At 36.9% G+C, this 18,966-nt stretch overlaps 1 protein-coding gene across 1 annotated transcript; it reads left to right on the top strand.

The window, feature by feature from the left end:
- Positions 1 to 8,349: 8,349 nt before the first annotated feature.
- LOC148871777 (protein LATERAL ROOT PRIMORDIUM 1-like) lies at positions 8,350 to 10,587 on the top strand. Its single transcript, XM_088967652.1, has 2 exons — positions 8,350 to 9,946; positions 10,053 to 10,587. Exons 1-2 carry the CDS (start codon positions 9,232 to 9,234, stop codon positions 10,391 to 10,393), a joined length of 1,056 nt encoding a protein of 351 aa, XP_088823778.1. The 5' UTR covers positions 8,350 to 9,231; the 3' UTR covers positions 10,394 to 10,587.
- The last annotated feature ends 8,379 nt before the right edge of the window (positions 10,588 to 18,966 follow it).

Genomic DNA, 18,966 nt, shown 5'->3' with positions numbered 1-18,966 from the left:
CCAAAATTTAGAAATAAAAAGAAGAAGAATTACTAAAACCTTAATAAGGAACCTTTGAACACGTGGCAAATATGCATGAAATCAACATTTAATGAACCCACACTCTAGGTGAACAATTTGGTGAACTGAACTTCAGCAATTCAATCTTTGATGGTCTCCTCCTCCCTTGCAAACTTTGGTTGGTTGCTCCCTTCTTCCAACATCCAAAACTTGGTTGATTTGAAGTTCTCAATGAGATCGGCTTTTATCAGCGCAAATATATGCCCACACCATTCTAACAACTTTTTTTATCCTTGCATTGGTAATATTTTCCTATAAAATAAAATATTCAAATATTGAGATATTCTCAATGTGAGGTAATAAAAGCTCCCCGAATGGAAACATGATTCAGTGAGAGCAAAGTCCATCCGAACAGCCATCATAGCCTTGCATTGGGAATATCTTATTCTCAATGCAAGGCTATGATGGCTGTTTGAGTAGTGTTTGAAGGGACTTTGTTTTAACTGAAACCGATGTAGCCCCAATGGGCTTTACCCTGACTGAAGCCGAACTCATTCTCAATTGAGGGTTGTTTGTTATAAGAGACACACATATACACACAAGAGGATAAATTCATACATTTGAAAGTATTGGATTGAAAATTTCAAACTCTTCCATAGAATGATGTTATCACTTTTGTTCTATTCTTTTAGATGTTGAAAAGGATGGTGGTAGATAAAAAAAAAAAAAGATTGTAAGTTTAGAGATTTTTTTTTTGTGTGAATATAAACAATCATATTTTTGGTGAATTTTGAGATCTCAATCATTCAAATCAATACGGAAAAGAAATTTATTCTTTGATTAATATGATTTTAAAATCAATTTTAGATCTCATTAATTTCAAATTACAAATATTCTCTCAATTTAGTATACATATACATATACACACAATATATATATATATATATATATATATATATATATATATATAACACTTTAGAAGGTATGAGCAGCTAGCTTGATGGTAAAGCATCCAACTGCTTGTAATAAGACTTGGGAAATGAGATTCCCCACAACCCCACAACCTTCATCAAGGTTGTGGGGTTGTAGGGTTTGGTGGATGAGATACCCCTCTTGTGTAGCACTTCATGAAATCTCTTTGATACTTATAAATAAAAAAAATCAGTTCACTCCTATGTGAGTCCTACTGTCACTCACTTTTGGAAACCTTTTTGTGGTTGTAATGTGTGGGAGTGGGACTACTTGAAAAGAGTAATCAGTTCAAGCTGCATGATGCACTAATGTCTTTATTTCTAGAAATAATTGAGATCAATATCACTTATGGTGAGGGGGGCTGGATTATTGGAAATCATACTACAAAAGTATGTACATCTTGGCAAATACCCTTTGATAAAAAATTTTAATTCAGAATAGAATTACTTTGACCACTGGTTTTCAAGTCAAACAATCTGATTTCCGGGTCAATCAATTCGATCTAGTTTTCGAAACCATATTCAACATTTCCTTGAAAATGGTCCAGATTAAGTGTTGAAGGCCGGGCCCCTACAAAACAACAATGGTGCTGCTCAACCCCTTTAATTACTCTTATCCTACTAAAAGATGACATATTTTGAATGGTGCAACTGATATAGCTTTACTTCTAGTTTCTAGGGTTTAGAAAGTCTCCCATGGCATTGAAAAAGCATCAAGTGAAGCTTATATTTTCGCGTTGGATTAGCCCACTTGTCCAGTCTAAATTGATGCCTCACAGCCAGGGACCTGCTAGTGGAAAAATTTGGTGTATCCTTTTTAAGTTTTAACCTATTGCCAACAGTTATTAGGGTTTGCTTGATTAGATATAAAATGCGTAGCAGTGTAGGACGAATATTTCACATCTACAACTGACGCTGATTTTGACACATTCCATATTTTGATAAATCATGCTATCAAGGTCATGCTTAGTGAAAAAGACAAAAATGCAATTCCATTTTCATGTAGTCAGAGAATTAATTGCTAAGCTAAGAGGGTGTTCTATAGTATAGATGAGAAATTGATGGGTGTAGATTGGTTCACACTATACCCTGTGACAGAAACTAGTCCATACCATACCATAGTTTATAGCTGTTCTGAACTATGGATAAATTGCGTAGGCTGGACCAATTTACACCCACAGTGGCATTCCACACTGCACTTTCAGGGAGAGTGTGAAAGAAGGGATAAAAAATAGTGTGAACGGCCCTAACCACTAGTTTTTGTCGTGGATGAGAAATTGGGATGTAGACGGGACTGGTCCATGTCACGGCCAAAAGAACAGGTATTCATCTCGTGGACGGGACCGAAAGATGAACACAATGCTAAACACTACCTAAAATGCTTGGGGAATTCAAGCCCTAGACTCATCAAAAGGATCAAATCCCACATCCAGAATTCTAATTGCTGCTAAACAAATTAATCACCACTCTTCCTGTACAAAGTAAAGTACATTAATTTCAATCAGAACAATTAAGATTGTGTTTGGTTTGAAGGAAAAAGTAAGGAAAAGAAGGGAAAGGTAAGAAACTTTTACAAAACTTGTATAGATTTTCCTACATTTTCCTTCCTTTCCCTACTTTTTCCTTCAAGACAAACATAACCTAAGGGATTGACTAGTTTTATCAAATTGTGAATTTTGCTGGTAAAAAAATGATGTGGTAATTTGTTCTTTTTGCCTACTTTTGACGCAACCTTTTCACAATTAAATCAAGCATAAATTGCTTATACCTGACTTTTACGACTTTCTCTTTTATGCGGTTAAGAATCATCCTCGGCCTCCACATTGACCTATCTTTCTTCTTTGTTAATGGTAGACAACCAAACAATTGAAAAGAAAATTTTGAATGAAAAAATGCCACTGAATTATTTTGGTGGAGTTTTTTTCCTTTTATTTTCTACAAAAATTGTAGGAAGAAAATAAATTAAAATTTGTTTCTTTTCCCCCTCTTTTTCGGGGCATTACCGTTTATAGAAAATTCACATTGTTGAACTAGTGAACAGTATGAAATGACCTTCAATTATTGGTGGGAGTGAGTTGGGTACATCCATGTTTTTGATTTCTATGGTAATCCACTGTTTTTTTTTTTTTACTGAAATTTGCCCTAATTACTCTAATTATTATTTCAGTTCTCTTTCTTTCTTCCATTCATTCTTAAAAGTGTTAAATGATAGAAATTGGCCTCAACACCATACAATTCTATATTTCTAGCTAGCAAGTAATAGAGAGTAAGTTTAACAAAAAATTGAAATGTGAAAAGAGGATGTGGAGATCCACCTAAAGCCATTTTAAGGCTCCTGATGTATAGGCGCATGTGGCAAGGCCTGGGATGGCGTCACATGGCAACGGTCGGATGCAATCCTGGCCGCCCATCGCCAACCACCTTCTCCAGCTCTCTTGCTCCCAAGTATAAATAGGGGCATCCCTCTCTTGGTAAGATTGCTTGAGCTCTTTCCCCAGGCCTCGTCCAACCCCTTGTGATCACTTGACTAACTTGATCGTCGGAGACTCTGTCCTTGTGATAACACCCGGGGCCTTTGACATACTCTCTCATTCTCAGATTGGACACGTCAGCCCTCGGCTATGAAAGCATATTTACCTTGTTGCCCTCGGCCCATCCTTGATAGCAACAGCTCCCAACTCAGTTGCCACGTGCAAAGATAAAGCTTCAGGCATATTTGTCAAAAAAAAAAAAAAGCTAATTAAAAAGTTGAAGCACTATGGTCCCTTCATTATAAAAAATGAGAGAAAATGATGTATCATTTCCAAACTTTGAAGTGGAGAAAAATCTATATACCTTTACAATGAGGTAGCTTATGATGGTTATTGTTGTTGCTGCTGCCGCATCTACTACTGTTGAGTTTTATTTTAAGCCATTTCTTCACTTTGGCAATACAACAAACACTATTCCAAATATATTTTTGGTTATAATACGCATGAGAATTATGTTGTTTTGAATACTTAAAGACAAGAGACATACCCAACTCCATTATAATAAAGTCTGCTTAGAAGTGAAAGCAACAAGACAAAAAATTTGGGGAGGAGTGGACCTGACTTCTGACCTTTGTGAAGTGGTCATTCTTAATCCCGCGTTTCTCACTATTGTTAGCCCAAGAATTTATCTTTACATACTGCGTTTTATTTGTAATTTTATATCTAAATCCTTCCCTTTTTTCCCTAGTATGATCCATTCCATTCTAATCAAATGGTGTGTGATTTGGATCCTAACAAAGCCAATTTGATGGTGAGTGGGGGTCTAGTATTTAGAGCTGTCAATAACTTGGGATCATTTGGTTTGCTTGAGTCAAACTTCAAGGTGTTTCTTTGGGTAGAAGGCTGATAAAGATGGAAGTTTATTAAGCTTTCGTCTTGGACTATACTCTACCAAACATATACTTAGAGGCCTCCTAATACCATATTTAGGCAGGTTGAGATGAGCCATGGCAAACGCTAGATCATCAAAATCTAGAGACGTCCAGCCTGAGTTTGGTACTTCAGGCTTGTTTCTAATCTCAAGTCTAAGCTTCCTATCAAACCAAAACGCCTAAGGGCTCATTTGGCATGCAGTATTGAAAATTTGATTGAGCTGCTTTCACCAATCCCCTTTGAGGAAGTTATTAAAAGCAGTTTTTGCACTGTACATATTTATATTCGTACTCCTTCCAAACTAAGCCTTAAGACTTGGACCAGGGCAATCAATAATCAGATTGCTCTCCAGGTCCTGGTTTTACCGGTTAACTGGATGGTTTGCCCATCCAATCTGCCAAAACCATCATTTATTTGAGACTGGAAAGGCGATCGGTTCCTGATTTTTACAGTCCAACCATCCAGTCCAGGATGAGTTTTAAAACATTGATTAAAAGAAGCTTCACCGTAAAATCTCCCCTTCTATTGAACTACAGATTATTTGGACTATGTGGATGTTTCACTAAACATGGCCTGTGTGTAGGAGCCTACACCACAAAGCTAGAAACCGCTTCATGAAAGATTCCCAAATGGATGTTTATATGGGATGCATGAAAGACATCAAGGTGTTTCTTTGGGTAGAAGACCGATAAAGATAAAAGTTTAAGCTATATCCTCTTAGACTATACTATACCAAACATATACTTAGAGGGGGAGTGGTAAAAAATGAGGGCTCAGTATATGTACACACATGTAGGACTTGAATACAAGAGAGGGACACTACATACAATGTAAAAGCTTAAACTATTAGGTTATGGATTACTCGTGCATATAAGTTTCTTGCAGCACTCATTCATTTTCAATTATATAGGAGTCTCTTCACCTACTCGTACATTGGGAATTCCATATTCCCCCTCAAGTGGAAACCATTGTCATATTGCCAAACTTGACGCACACCCACCAAGAGCCCTTTGCTCATGACCATAAGGGAACCAACTATGAGAGCACCATTCCCATGGATAGAAATATCATAGGAGATCAATTACTCTTGCCAACTACTTGATCATGGGATACGAGTCACCATGTGCATCTATCAATATTTACGTCAAATCAAACATTTGGTTATGATACCATTGTTATGAATTGATGAAAGTTGTCAAAACCAAGGGCTCCTATATGTACATGCACAAGAAGAGAACATTACATGCAATCCAAAAGCTTTAGTCTCTTGCACGTCTCATTCTTTTCCAATGTCAGATTCTTTTCAACTATGAATCCCAACACTAATACCATATTTAAAAAAGGTTGAGAGGAGCCATGGAAAACTCTAATTGATCAAAATCTAGAGACGTAGAACCTAAATTTGGCACTTCAGGTTTGCTTTTAAGGAGTTCCTGCGACCCCATGGCAGGATAAACCGAGATCCAATGATTTTTTAACACGCCAGTGTTCGTTGAAAAAGACAAGATATCACGCCAAGCTGGTATCGAATTGAAGCACTGACGTGTTCAAAGCTCACTGGGGTCTCAGGCTTGTCCTGAATCGATGGTCGCACAGAATGTGTTGTCTCATGAAGAACCTCCCAAATGGCTATTGAGCTATATGGGGTTAGGGCCTTAGGCATGTAATTCAATTTGCCCTTAAACCTAATAATATTTAGTTATCATTTTTTTTCCGCATATATACTCTATATTTTATTTTCAAATATCATGATTATCATCATCAACATCATCATCCAAGCCTTATCCAACCATGGCATTAGACATGAATCCTCATGTTAAATTATCGCACTTAAATCATTTATAACTAATTTGGTCTATGTTCTTCATGGATAATATGACCAGTTTTGATTTTCCTTGCCTTACATAGCCAAACCCAAGCATGGAAAAGTGACAGTTAAATTTTGCTCATTTCGTGTTTTGAAGCAAGTATAAATAAACTGAAAATTTAAAATTATGGTCAAATTATCGGTTATGATTTGATACAGAATTCTTTGTTTGATTTAAACGGCTAAGGATATTTTAGTGTATAGCACTTACTATCTTATAATATGACTTTTTTTTTTTTTTTGTTTCTAATTAGAAAACTTCATTTTATTAAACACAATCACTTAGAGAGCCAAATATTTGATGGTGTTACCTTTTGTTTTCTACAAAATATTTGACAGAGCCTTTAAATGTTGTTTAATTTGAATAATACCCAAACTAAGGTGGTGTTCGGCACCGTGTTCATCCACGGGATGAAACTTGTTCAGCTTGCTGTGGACAGGATCGGTCCATGCTCCCGTCCATACCCTAATTTCTCATTCATGGCAAAAACTCGTGATTAGGGTTTGTCCATAGTCTATTTTTATCCCTTGCTTCACACTCCCGTTAAAAGGCTAAAACCTTATTATCTATTTCACATTTTAATATTTTTGTCAATAAAATATTAATTATTTTACTTAAATTTTTATTTTTTTAATTTCTAATGTTTTTATTAATAAAATATAATTTTTAAATATTTAAAATATATTTTTAAAAATTTTAATTATTTTGCTATTGTTTTTGTAAAAAAATAATATTTATTATTTAATATTAATTCATTGATGCATTTTTCAATATACTTATTATATAAAATGAAAAAATAGATATTTATGATGAGCTGTGTAGATTATTCATAAAATGCATATGAAATACATGGAATCAAAAAGTGTGGTGTGGATTGGTCCACACCATGCCTATAGAACACATTATGAATGTGGACTAGTCCAACCCAGTCTATACAATTTGTTCACGGTTCAAAACAACGGCGAACTATGGTGTGGTGTGGATTGGTCCATACCCCCTAAATTAATATGTGAGTAAATTACATTTAGACATTGATTGGAGTTAATTTCTAACCAAGTTATAGTAGGAACATAACAAGGCAAAGTAAAAAAAAACCAATTACAAGCAAAAAAAGGACAGATATATGTAAATTGAAGTCAGCCATTTTTTATTCCATATCTGTTAGGCATTGATCCGGTCTAATTTTCGAGTAGAAGCTAAGCTAACTTGTTGTAAAGATCATGAGTCCTAAATTAGTTTGTCTAAGTGGAACCCATTAATTACACCAAGAAGAAATATGAATTTGTGGTGATGATAGTTAAGTTGGTCCCAAAGGACAACATTGAATCCATATCTTCACATTGAGCTACGGACCGCAAATAGCAGAATGGCATATAAGAGGCACCAAGAGTTGAGGATCCAAGAGGAAGACCCTAGGGTTCATCAAAGGGTCAGAAGCTTCTCTTATCTCGCTTTCCATGTACAAAAATATATTCTTCTCTTTTTCAATGATTTCCTTGCTTAATTGGCCAATAAGGGTGACACATTAGGTCATGGGAGCCTACAACCTAGCTCCTCCTAGTCCTAGACCCACCACAATCCCTTATATACATACAACACACTAAGGTATTAATTTAGTCCAAATCAAAAAGAAGGAGAGAGAGAGATTTTAAAAAGCGACTTTCACACAGAGACAGTTTCTTTTGAAGATGAATGAACCGACAGAGAGAGAGAGAGATGCTACAGGGTAACAACTAACAAAGGAAGAAAGAGATTCGATCCAAACCAAACTAAAATGCAATGGTTCTGGTTCTCCATGTCTGATCTCCCCCCACAAACTCAAAGCTTCTCTTTGGTTACGTACTCCATGATTCAAAATATCGCGATATGTTAAGGAGAAAAAAACGAAGCATATGGTAATGTACGGTGTACTCGTGACCCGAAATACAACTGTTCTGACTATTTGAACCCGACAAATCTGCCCCCATACCGAAACGAAACGGATTATTCATTTTAGTAGTGTCAGGAAGGACAATTCCACAACCCTGAACCCGATACGATACGATAAATTGGCGATGGATGGTCATGTGACCTATAGAGAGAGAGAGTGGCAGATAATAACAAAAACCCAAAAACGAAAAAGTCTCGCCTAGAGTGATTAGAGGAAGCCAGCAGTTTCGCTTTTTAGGAGACCAAACACAGAGCACACAAAGAGAAAAATGAGGGATAGATAGAGAAAGCTCAGAGCATGGAAGGAAGAAAGGAAGAAGAGAGAAGATGAGAGAAACTAAGAAGTAAGGAAGAAAGGCTGGTAACAAGGGCAAGAAAAAAAAAAAAGTAATAAAAGAAGATAGAGGTCGTTATTGCATTTTTTTGCTCTCTGATGCTTCTGCTTTCTCTTTCTCTTTCTCTCTCTCTCTCGGTCTCTCTGTAACCGAAGCTCAGTAGGCCTATCTCTCTTTCCATCACTCTTTAAATACTTTTTAGCAGAAGCGTCAGTGGCAGTAATAGCAGCAGTGGCAGCAACAGCAGAAGCAGCGGCAGAAGCTGTAGTAAGAGAAGAAAACCAAAGAAAATAACAAGATCTCACTTATTAGTCTCTCTCTCTCTCTCTCTCTCTCTATATCTCTCTCAGAAGAATTTCAGAGTCCCCACTTATGCCCATAAGCGCAGTAGAAAGATTGCTAGATTTTTAAGTTTGGATTTTACCATTTTTTTTTCCCCTTGAATTTTGAGTTTTTGGGTCTTAGATAAATAGATAGATTGGATTTGTTAGCAGAAGCAGCAGTTGTGGCTACTACAAGGAGGTTACCTTCCGATTCTGGAGCTTTTGCAGACTGGGTGGCTTCATCCTCTACCACCGGCCGTGCCGACGATCTTTCCCTTGGTTTCAATGCCGGGGCCGCCGGAGGAGGAAACGGAAGCGCCACTGCAACTGGTGGTGGTGGTGGAACTGGTGCCGGGTGGTCTTCTTCGACTCGGCAGATTAATTATGGGCTCCCGTCAGATATGGGTATGGTGGGTCTTCGTGACGTATTCGTTGTTGCTCCGGCTTCGTCGTTCCACCACAACCAACAGCACGAGCCTATTCTCTCCGACCACCACCACCACCACCAAATCAACAATTCGAACGCTGCCACTGCTCTCGGAGTCGGCGTCGGTGTCGGCGTTATTCCTCTCCTTACAGCGTCTTGTCTTGGCCCAGCTAATGTCGGAATCGATGATGGAGATAATATGAACAGTCGTAGTAGAGGTGGTGGAATTCACTTATGGCAGAACCAGCAGCCTCAGAATTATCTGAAGAAACCCATGCTGATCGATCACAACAATTCTGTGAATTTGCTTAGCAGTAGCAACAACGGTGCTTGTGGTGGCACTGGTAGTGGCGGCCTTGGTGTGACTTCCACGACTTCAACGGCCGCGACGTGCCAAGATTGTGGAAACCAGGCCAAGAAAGACTGTAACCACCGCCGGTGTAGGACTTGTTGCAAAAGTCGTGGCTTTGATTGTCCTACTCATGTTAAGAGCACTTGGGTTCCCGCCGCTCGTCGACGCGAACGTCATCTCTCCGCTGCCGCGGCTGCCGCTGCTGCTGGCTCGTCTGGGTCTACATCTGCTGTCAAGAAGCCTAGGCTCATCGCCTCTCAAACTACGACTGCGTCTCACACTTCAACATCCAACACCACTCCTCCTAGAAGCTTCGACACTAGTTCTAGCCATCAAGGTCTGAAATTTGACGTTCTCTCTTCGTATAATCTTTATAATTACGTTTCTACATGCTCTGATGGTAATTCAGAATAGATTTTACTTGGGTTTTGTTTGAATTACAGATGCGAGTTTCCGAGAAACATTGCCGGGGCAAATCCGTGCACCGGCGGTCTTCAAGTGTGTCCGCGTGACTGCCGTCGACGACGGAGAAGGCGAGTATGCTTACCAGGCGGTCGTAAAGATTGGTGGTCATGTGTTTAAAGGGTTCCTATACGATCAAGGTGTCGATGGGAGAGATGGGTTCCCGAATATCTCAGACTTGCATTTAGGGGGTGGGAGTGGCGGTGGTGGGACTAGGAACGGAGCTTCATCTTCATCGCCAATTCTCGATCCATCTGATGTTTATGCCGCCTCCGGCGGTGGATTGCTTGGAGGTACGGCTTACGGTAACCCAATAAATTGAGTGAGTTCTCTTCCGGAATGGTGTATCCGGCGGTGGATTTAAGTGCTCTCAACGGTGACCGGCAATGTCGTCGGTTTTCTTATATTCATCTACTGTAATGAATAGGCTCTCAGTAGAGTATTCTTGTAATATGTGTATCTTTTCTAACTGCTATGTCTCTATTGATCATTTCAGCTTCTTTGTTTGATTTTCAATTTTTTTTTCATCTTTTTATTTCTATTTTCACTTCTTATGTTATAGTTATCTGCAGTCATCCTTTTACCTAATAAGGCGGAGCAACTATTTTATTCTAACAATGCAAGAAATGCCATTTGAGTAGGGAATTTAACTTCTCAGATCTCTCAACTAAAAAAACTATTTGTTGTACTGAGATGATATTATTACCAGCTGGGATTTGTTACTTGTTTTCTGTTTTCTGATCTGTTGATCATACAGATATATTTGCAGTGTAACCTCCTAATAAAGGGGAGATCCACAGTTGTAATCAAACCATTTCCCCTAGCTTAAGAGATTGCCTCATTTATGGGTCAGACTTCATTGATGAACCCTGGTTTTTTGGTTTAAGCTTGTTTTGTAGTCATCTCAAGAAGTTAATGTGGATAATGCAGCTTTAGAAACCGGCAAGATAGTTGTTGCAATGTCACTGTCATTTATTATCAAAGCAAAAGGAAGCTTTACAAGGGTGTCCTTTTCTCCTTACCTTGCTGTCTATATCATTCATTTCTTCAATGCAGGCAGCATTGTAATTACATGCATGAAAGGGTGTAGGTAAATTAAATCAGTCATTGCTTTAGGTGTTGCACATGTGTTTGGTTGGCTTTGCTTCTTAGGGTTTCCTAATACACATGTTCTCTCAGTACAGACTGATGTACTGATGAGATTGTGGAATTGGGAAGTAATAGAAGTCTAAGAAGTAAAAAGTTAGAAGCTGGACGGTCATGGGAAGTATATGCATTTAATTTTGTTGGCTGTTGCTGTTCACATTGTGGTGGATTTTGGTCTCCCAAAGCCAAACTGTGCCTAACTGATTTAATTGCTGTCAGGATGCCTTTCTGTCTGTAATGGTTTTTAATGCCTTGGAACAATGCAGAAAATGTGTGTTTTTAAGTCTATTTGTACATTGTTGAGTGTTGACTAATGTGAATAAAATAAAATGACACTAACTTCTGCTATATGGTGCTTCTTTGACTTTCAGTTTCTTCAATTGTATCCTTCTTTCAACTTTCTAGTTTCTAGTACTTGTGTAATGGGCATACCTAATGGTTGCAATTGCCTTAAATGTATAATCCCTACTTGGTAAAAATTTATGAGTTATAAATGTGATGCCAACCATGGCTTTGTATATTAAAAGATTGTCCGGTTAAATGGACCGAAGCTTTTGTATTTATGATGGATGTTTATTCTATATATGTATAGAGTTTGGATCATCTAAAAACAATGAATTTTACTTAATTGTGTGTAACTGGTATTTACATAATTGCATTGACATGCTTTTCTGTGCAACTGTTAATTTAATGTGGTTGAATTCTCAGTGAAATTCATGGTCTTTGGGGAAGGAATTTAGATTCTAGGACCATTTGCTGTCATTCTGCTCATGGATGGTAGAAGAGGGCATTGTGCACATAAATAATTGTTGATTTGTTCAAACATACACATTTTGTGTTTGTATGTTGTGTGATCAATTCATGGATAACTTTTCAACTTTTCTAAACCTATCCATTATAATAGAGCCTCTCAGGTGGGATAGTTTTGCTTGTGGCCGGGCGAGCTGTATTCAGGTCACTTCAAATTCTCATCAGAGAAAGATATTGGAACTAGGATTTCTAACCCTATTTTTCTTCCTCAAAGTCCTTAATAGATATTCTACTTGTTTAAAAGAAAAGCCTCTCAGCTTTTTTGGGTCTTCTTGCTTGCTGTTTGCTTCTAAAACAATCATCTGGCAGCTTTATAGTAGTGTTAGATACGTGTTTTATCATTTGACCTTATACGAAATAGAGAATCTTCTGAAGTTGTAACGTTTGTTCTACTTTTCCTTGCATTATTCTTTCCCAGCATATGGTAGTGTGTCTTATAGGCATGGTATATCTTTATTACATGTATTACATGAATGCCATTCTATGTGTATTGTGGTGTGCTATGGGCTGATGGGTGTATGGGATGCAGGTTTGAATGTATTTGTATGAAATGTTGTGTTAATTCCTCGTCAAAGTTAAAGATTAGTTCCCTTTTCCTGTATGCAAGCTTGCTTCATCAATGGGATGGATGGAGTCCCAAAAAAGACTTTTTGATGGTTCAATAGAAATGTGGTTAGCAGAGAGATGTTTACATAATTGTTGTGTCATCGTTTAATTTTTTTCTTTAAAAAGTCATACCATCATTTTGGTCTGTTTTGCATTTCATATTTTGTATGTAGAGATGTTTTATGGTTCATTGAGATGTAATCATGTTGCCGAACACCCCCTTGGTTGTCTAAACTCTGAAGGGATGTAAATGTGATTCATCTGAATTCATACTAGCCTATCATAGGGGACCAGTGTCTGACCTTGGTATACTTGTTACTTTGTTTTGCACTTCTGATCCCTCGGTTGGAACAATTAATGTAAGTTAAATCTTCTTCACATTTTAATGTGCTAGCTGTTGTCATGGCTACGTGACAGTGATAGGGTGTTCTATTATTGAATTCTATACAAATATTGTTATTGACGATAGTTATATTTCCATTTATGCTTTGTAGAAGTACAGGAGCAATATCACTTGTGACGCTTGTAATATTTCATAACTTAGGGTTATTATACTATATGAGAATATCACCTTGTCAATTGTGGCAGATGAATTTTCAGGTGCATCATTGATAAGAGAAAAAAGCAAAAAGCTATGCTATAAAAACCTTGATATGGATGTCTTTTTCTGTGATGTTTTTTTTTTGGTAAAAGTTCTGTGATTAATTGTGTATTTTGTCTTGATGATGATAGCTTGTACCCCATTATCTATAGCAGGATAGAATTATTTGGTGGCCATTTGATAACGAATGAAGTGGCTGAACTTGATCACTACACTTAATGATAATAATCATATAACAAAGTACTTTGGGGTATATTTATCAAACCCAACCTGCCATTTGCCCATTAAAGTCTACAGAACCTATTTAATGAGTTTTTCACCAAGGGACAAAGCAATAATACATTCATTCCATTCATCCATTCTTTAAATTAAGCAGATGAATCTTATATATTGATTTTGATCCTTGCACAGCAGCTTGAAAATAGTGAGGGGGCATGGGAATCCAAAACGATTCATTCGCAGTTTCAACTTTGTATGTGCAGAAGTCCTTCGATTGATAATTAGTATTGGTGGAATCATAGATTGTATTTTTGCCAAGTGTCGAAGACAGTTTGGAATCTTAGAGGCATATTTGTTTGTGTGTTGGATGCGATATTGGTTATTGAATTCAAGCAATGTTACGTTGATCAATGTCTCAGAGAATGCTACGTTCTTATGAGTGAATTGGGGAGTCAAGCTTTTGCTTTGAAGGAGCTTTTGTTTCTTCAAAAACTGGAGTCTTCCCACATGATGATGTAAATGTCTCTTCCCCATATCGTTTCTTCCCGTTTTGTTTTCGTCATCTAAGTTGAATGGGTTTGGGTCTGTATTCTACCAACTATCGGAATTTGTGTTTCAACGTTCTACGCCAAGCCAAAGGGAAACTAAAGCTGTGAACTTTGGTTGGCAATGGAAAGCTAGTATTTTGTCGTTCCATGATTTTAATGCTCAAGCTTTTGGGCTGTTGATGAAATGTGATGATCAGCTGCTGATTCATGGGTTTCATCCTGCATGGTTATTTGAGCTTTTGTTCACAGATTTGTGCATGGTTAGGTACTTGGGTCCAAGGCTTCTGCCAACACAGCTGGTGGATTCATTCCACAATCCATGTATCGTGGGAGAATCAATTAATTGTCGTTTGTCACTGTTGTTTTTTACTTGGCGCTTTATTTCTTTGTTTCCTCCCGTCCATATGTGGTGGTGGTGGTGCATGATGATTATTGATGCCCTCTCTCGTACATGAAGGATGAAGGGTGAAGGGTGAAGTCTCTTCTCAGTCGTTCTCATTGCGTGTTTACGATGCATGTTTCCGTTCAATGACCGAAATGCCCTTTTTACTGCATCCAGACATTCAGTAGAATCCAATCCCCATAAAAGCTATTCCTTTACGCCTCGTGTAGTAGTACTTGATCAATATGCATCGAACGCTTGTCAGACGGCCGGAATTTATCTCGGAATGGCATTTTACTGATGTACATGGAAATGGGATCTAGGACTAGGACTGGCTTCTGGGGACTGGGGGTGTCAGCTCATTTCGTGCCTAATTGAATGGGGGCCACTCTGGGGGGATGCATGGGTCCCACCCCAAGAGGAGATCCCTTCAGCATGGACCCACCCATCCAAAAAGGAAGAAATCACTCAGTCGATCAGATATGGTTTTGTTTAGTCTTAGCTAGGCATAACCTTTGAAGTTTGGAGGGGGACACGGTCATCACTCATCGGTAAATCTTGGGTACAGGCCTGAATCTTCATACCCTTAAATACTTGTGGGGAATTGCTGAAAGGTCTAATCTAAAAGACTATGAGACGTCAGCCAACGACCACATGGCTCGAGTCCGCGACCTGTATCTCAGTTGGGCCAGACCAAGTTGGCTACTGCCACTACGGAGAGGTCCAGACTCCAGACTCCAGAGGGTGGACCCCTAGTTTGCTTGGTCCGAATTTACGGCTCTGCCTCTGCTCAAACTTTAGTACGGGGCCATGGCCTGATGGCCATGTTGGTTGTTGGTTGTTGGATGTTGGTGGTGCCGCCTCATTTTCGATCTGTTCCCTTTTCAGTCTAATCTACTGAAAGTCCAGAACTATGAAAGCAGAAATGCTTAAAAGTAGTCTGATCATATGATCTGGCTACTGATCTCCAAACTGGTTATATCTGCTTCAATCCTCAAGGTGGGACCCTTACCTGCTCAGTTTTAAGATCTGGTTAGATTTGGTTGGACTCATTGTGGGATGTATATGGAGTATGGATTGAGGTTGGGAAAAGTAGAAGCTTGTCTTGGGTTGACTATCTTTTTTGTAATGGTAAATGCCGAGTCATTGCCACTGGTTTATTAGGGTAAGATTGGTTGGCCAAGGCAAGCTCACTTATTATGGAATCCATGCAAGGTTCATAATTTCTTTACGTATTGGTCCATCTTTGAGGTTCCGGCACGGGGAACAGTGCCAAATCCTTAGTAGTTAGTACCATTTCTTTTTCTCATGCTGAAAGCGTATTCGCCCGTATTGGTAATGTTTTGGTGAGTATTGGGCTGTTTCGATACTGTATCGGCTAATATGCTAGTGTATCGGTCTATACAATGTGATTTTATTATTGCAAAAATGAAAAAAAAAATTTCATTCAAAAGAGGGTTTCTCAACCCATTTCAGAAGTTCTATTTTTTCTCCAAACAATCTAGAAACCTTCATACCATTCCTAGAGATTTGAAAGATGGCTTCCTTTTTGTGTTTTTTTTTTTAGTTTGGATGCTTAAAATCATCTTTGTGTATGTTGATATGCTATTTTTGTGTAAAGAATCCCACTTATTTTGTTCCTATATGTAGATCTTTGTAAATATCTGAACAAATTTCAGAATAGTAAAAAATCTGAAAGAAATGTAAATTTTAGGTTTTTCTTGTGATCTACATCTAAAAATTGATTATGTTGAAGATCTATAGATGATCTATCATTTCCATAGATCAATTGAGATTTCTTCTAAATAATTGATTTTTTTTTATTTTTTTAATATTCAAAATAATATATAATATATAGATAATTTCTTCAATTTTATGTGATCTAACCCTATAGGTTGTGTATGTTGCAGAGCTAAGATTGATATTAATATATTGAAATATCATGTGAAAAATTTAATTTGTTTTTTTTTTATTTTTAGATTATAAATATTTATTTATTTCTCAAAATTTTTGTTATATATGATTTAAATTCTAATAATAAATATTTATGGTAAATATATGGATGATCTATAATGTCCATAAACCCATTCAATTTTTCTGTTACATATTTACTTTTTAAATTTTAGTTTAATTTGTAGAACAAAACATGAAAAATAATTATTTGAATAAAAATAAATAATTATTTAGTTTTTGGATTGAAACATACAAAATAAGTATTTAATCTATTATGTCCATAAATCCATTCAATTTTTCTGTTACATATTTACTTTTTTAATTTTAATTTAATTTTTAGAATAAAACATGCAAAATAATTATTTGAATAAAAATAAATAATTATTTAGTTATTAGAATGAAACATGCAAAATAATTATTAATTTTAGAATAAAAATAATAGATGTCCATGAAGCCATTCAAAAAAATATTTTTTTAATTTTTAGAATAAAAATGCAAAATAATGATTTGAATTAAAATAAATAATTATTTAAAAAATACAAAAAAATGTTTTGTTCTATAATTACAAGTTTTACATAATTATTTGATTCAATACTTCTTAATTGTTGAATTGGATTAGATAGAACTTGGCAAAATGTTTAAAACAATTAAAAATAATTTTAGTAATATTTAAAAATATTTAAAAAAAACAAAAAAAGGCATTGATATATTTCACATGATAATCTATAATTTGAATGTAAATATAATTGTGGCCTCAAAAATACGAAAACAATTATTATTTGTTTAATTGGATACTTGTATTAGATAATAATTGAAAAAATATTTAAAAACATTTAAAAAAAATCATAATAACAATTGAAAATTAGTTTACTAACACATTATCACTTAAAATTGGATAATTTATATAATAATTGAATTTTTATGTGATTCATGTAAAGTTGTAAAAATCATATTTTTGTAAATTGTAATACATTTAAAATTTAAAATTGGAAATTGGAAGATAAGAACTGATGAAGATTTTTTGGCAACACCCTATTGTTTGGACTACTTTCAGGTGGCCGACGACTCGGAGGCTGAAGTGGAGGATTTTTGCTGGATGAGGACTTGGATGTCGAGTTGACTATGCCGAGTTGGGGGTAGATTGGGTGCTGAGCTAGGTTGATTGTTGAGCTAGGTAGCTCTTTAGAGAAACCTGCAAGGAATCAATGTTAGAGGACCTGGGGTGACTAACCCGGCAAGGTCGCTCCAATGATTAAGTTAGTACTCTCGTAGTAGATCGCGAGCTAAAAAATCATAAAGTATGAGAGCTAGAATGTGCTTACTCGCCTCTCTCTTATGTCATTGGGTTGGTACCTTTATATAGGCTTTGTTTGGTTTGGTCCTCACACACTTACGTGCCTAACTGGTCTGAGATCCTCAGAGGTAACTACCATGCACGTTGACCATCCTCCGGAACATTCGGTACATGGGCCAACTTCTTAGAAACCTAGGAGCGTCGGGATATGCATGCCGAATTTGTCGGCGAGCACATCTCATAGGTCAGCACTTGGTCCCCAGTTAGGTTGGCAAGTCCTCGAGTGAGGTCGCTCCTTGCATCAAGGTCACTTCGGCCAGTGACGAGGTGCTACAGGTTGACCCTAGACGAGGTTCTACAAGCCGACCTAAGTTGTGGTTGAGGTCGGTAGGTTAGTGTAAAGGCAGATTGCCAGGTTGGGTTAAAGACGAACCACAATCTAGGACTCCAAATCATCACTTAGGTGGTGTCTAGGTGTCATCTAACTTATTAGATAGTATGTTTTTGTTCCCATTTGTTGATTATAATATATTTTTTTCATTAAACTCATTAAAACATGTAATTTTATGTATAAATAGCTCATTTAAGTCTTATATTTAGTGATATTGATGTTTATTTATGATTTATTAGAGTATTTATAGAATTTTCATGTGTTTCCATACATATCTTAATTTTTCATCCGTATTCATGTGTATCCAAAGCATATCACGATATGTCTCTTAAATTTGCCTTTCTAATATGCATAGCGTTTCTGATATTTACCTTGGATTCATGGTTGGTTAATGTGGGTTGTGTTAAATTTTGACGTAGCTGCTGCATTGGCTTTACACCGGATTTGGCAATGGAACAATTAAGAGTAGCCAAAGTTTTTCACTAAGGATTATCGATTTTACCCCTGATTTGGGAATGGAATAATTAAGAAATGAATTAATGCAGCCCAAGTCTTACACTAAAGACTATATATGGATGAAAGAATTTGAACACAATGACTAAGAAGTCATAATACAATCACACTCACTCAAATAAACTATGAGCTTTGTTAACATTAAGAAATAGAGAATAGGAGAAAAGAGATAAAAGAGCTCAAAATTAACCTACTCAAAGAAAAGACTTGAACTCAAATTTCTTGATGTTACTAGTCGGGCCTCGTGTGAAGCTCGGGATGGGGCATTTCTCATTGTCCCTCGCTCATGTAGTTAAGACACTCTACCTCATCCCCGCCCCATCTCTATTGGTGGGGCGGGTTCAAGATGAGGCATTGATTCCCTATCAGAGATGGGGAATCCCCAAAATTTCCCACCCTGAAGCAACCACCTAAAAATAATCTAATTTATGG

This window comes from Nelumbo lutea, chromosome 2, assembly GCF_056320005.1.
Source record: "Nelumbo lutea isolate HS-2025 chromosome 2, American lotus-T2T, whole genome shotgun sequence".
In the NCBI taxonomy this organism is placed as follows: Eukaryota; Viridiplantae; Streptophyta; class Magnoliopsida; order Proteales; family Nelumbonaceae; genus Nelumbo; species Nelumbo lutea.
The sequence above is the reverse complement of the archived record's forward strand: the minus strand, read 5'-3'. Positions and strand labels throughout refer to the sequence as shown.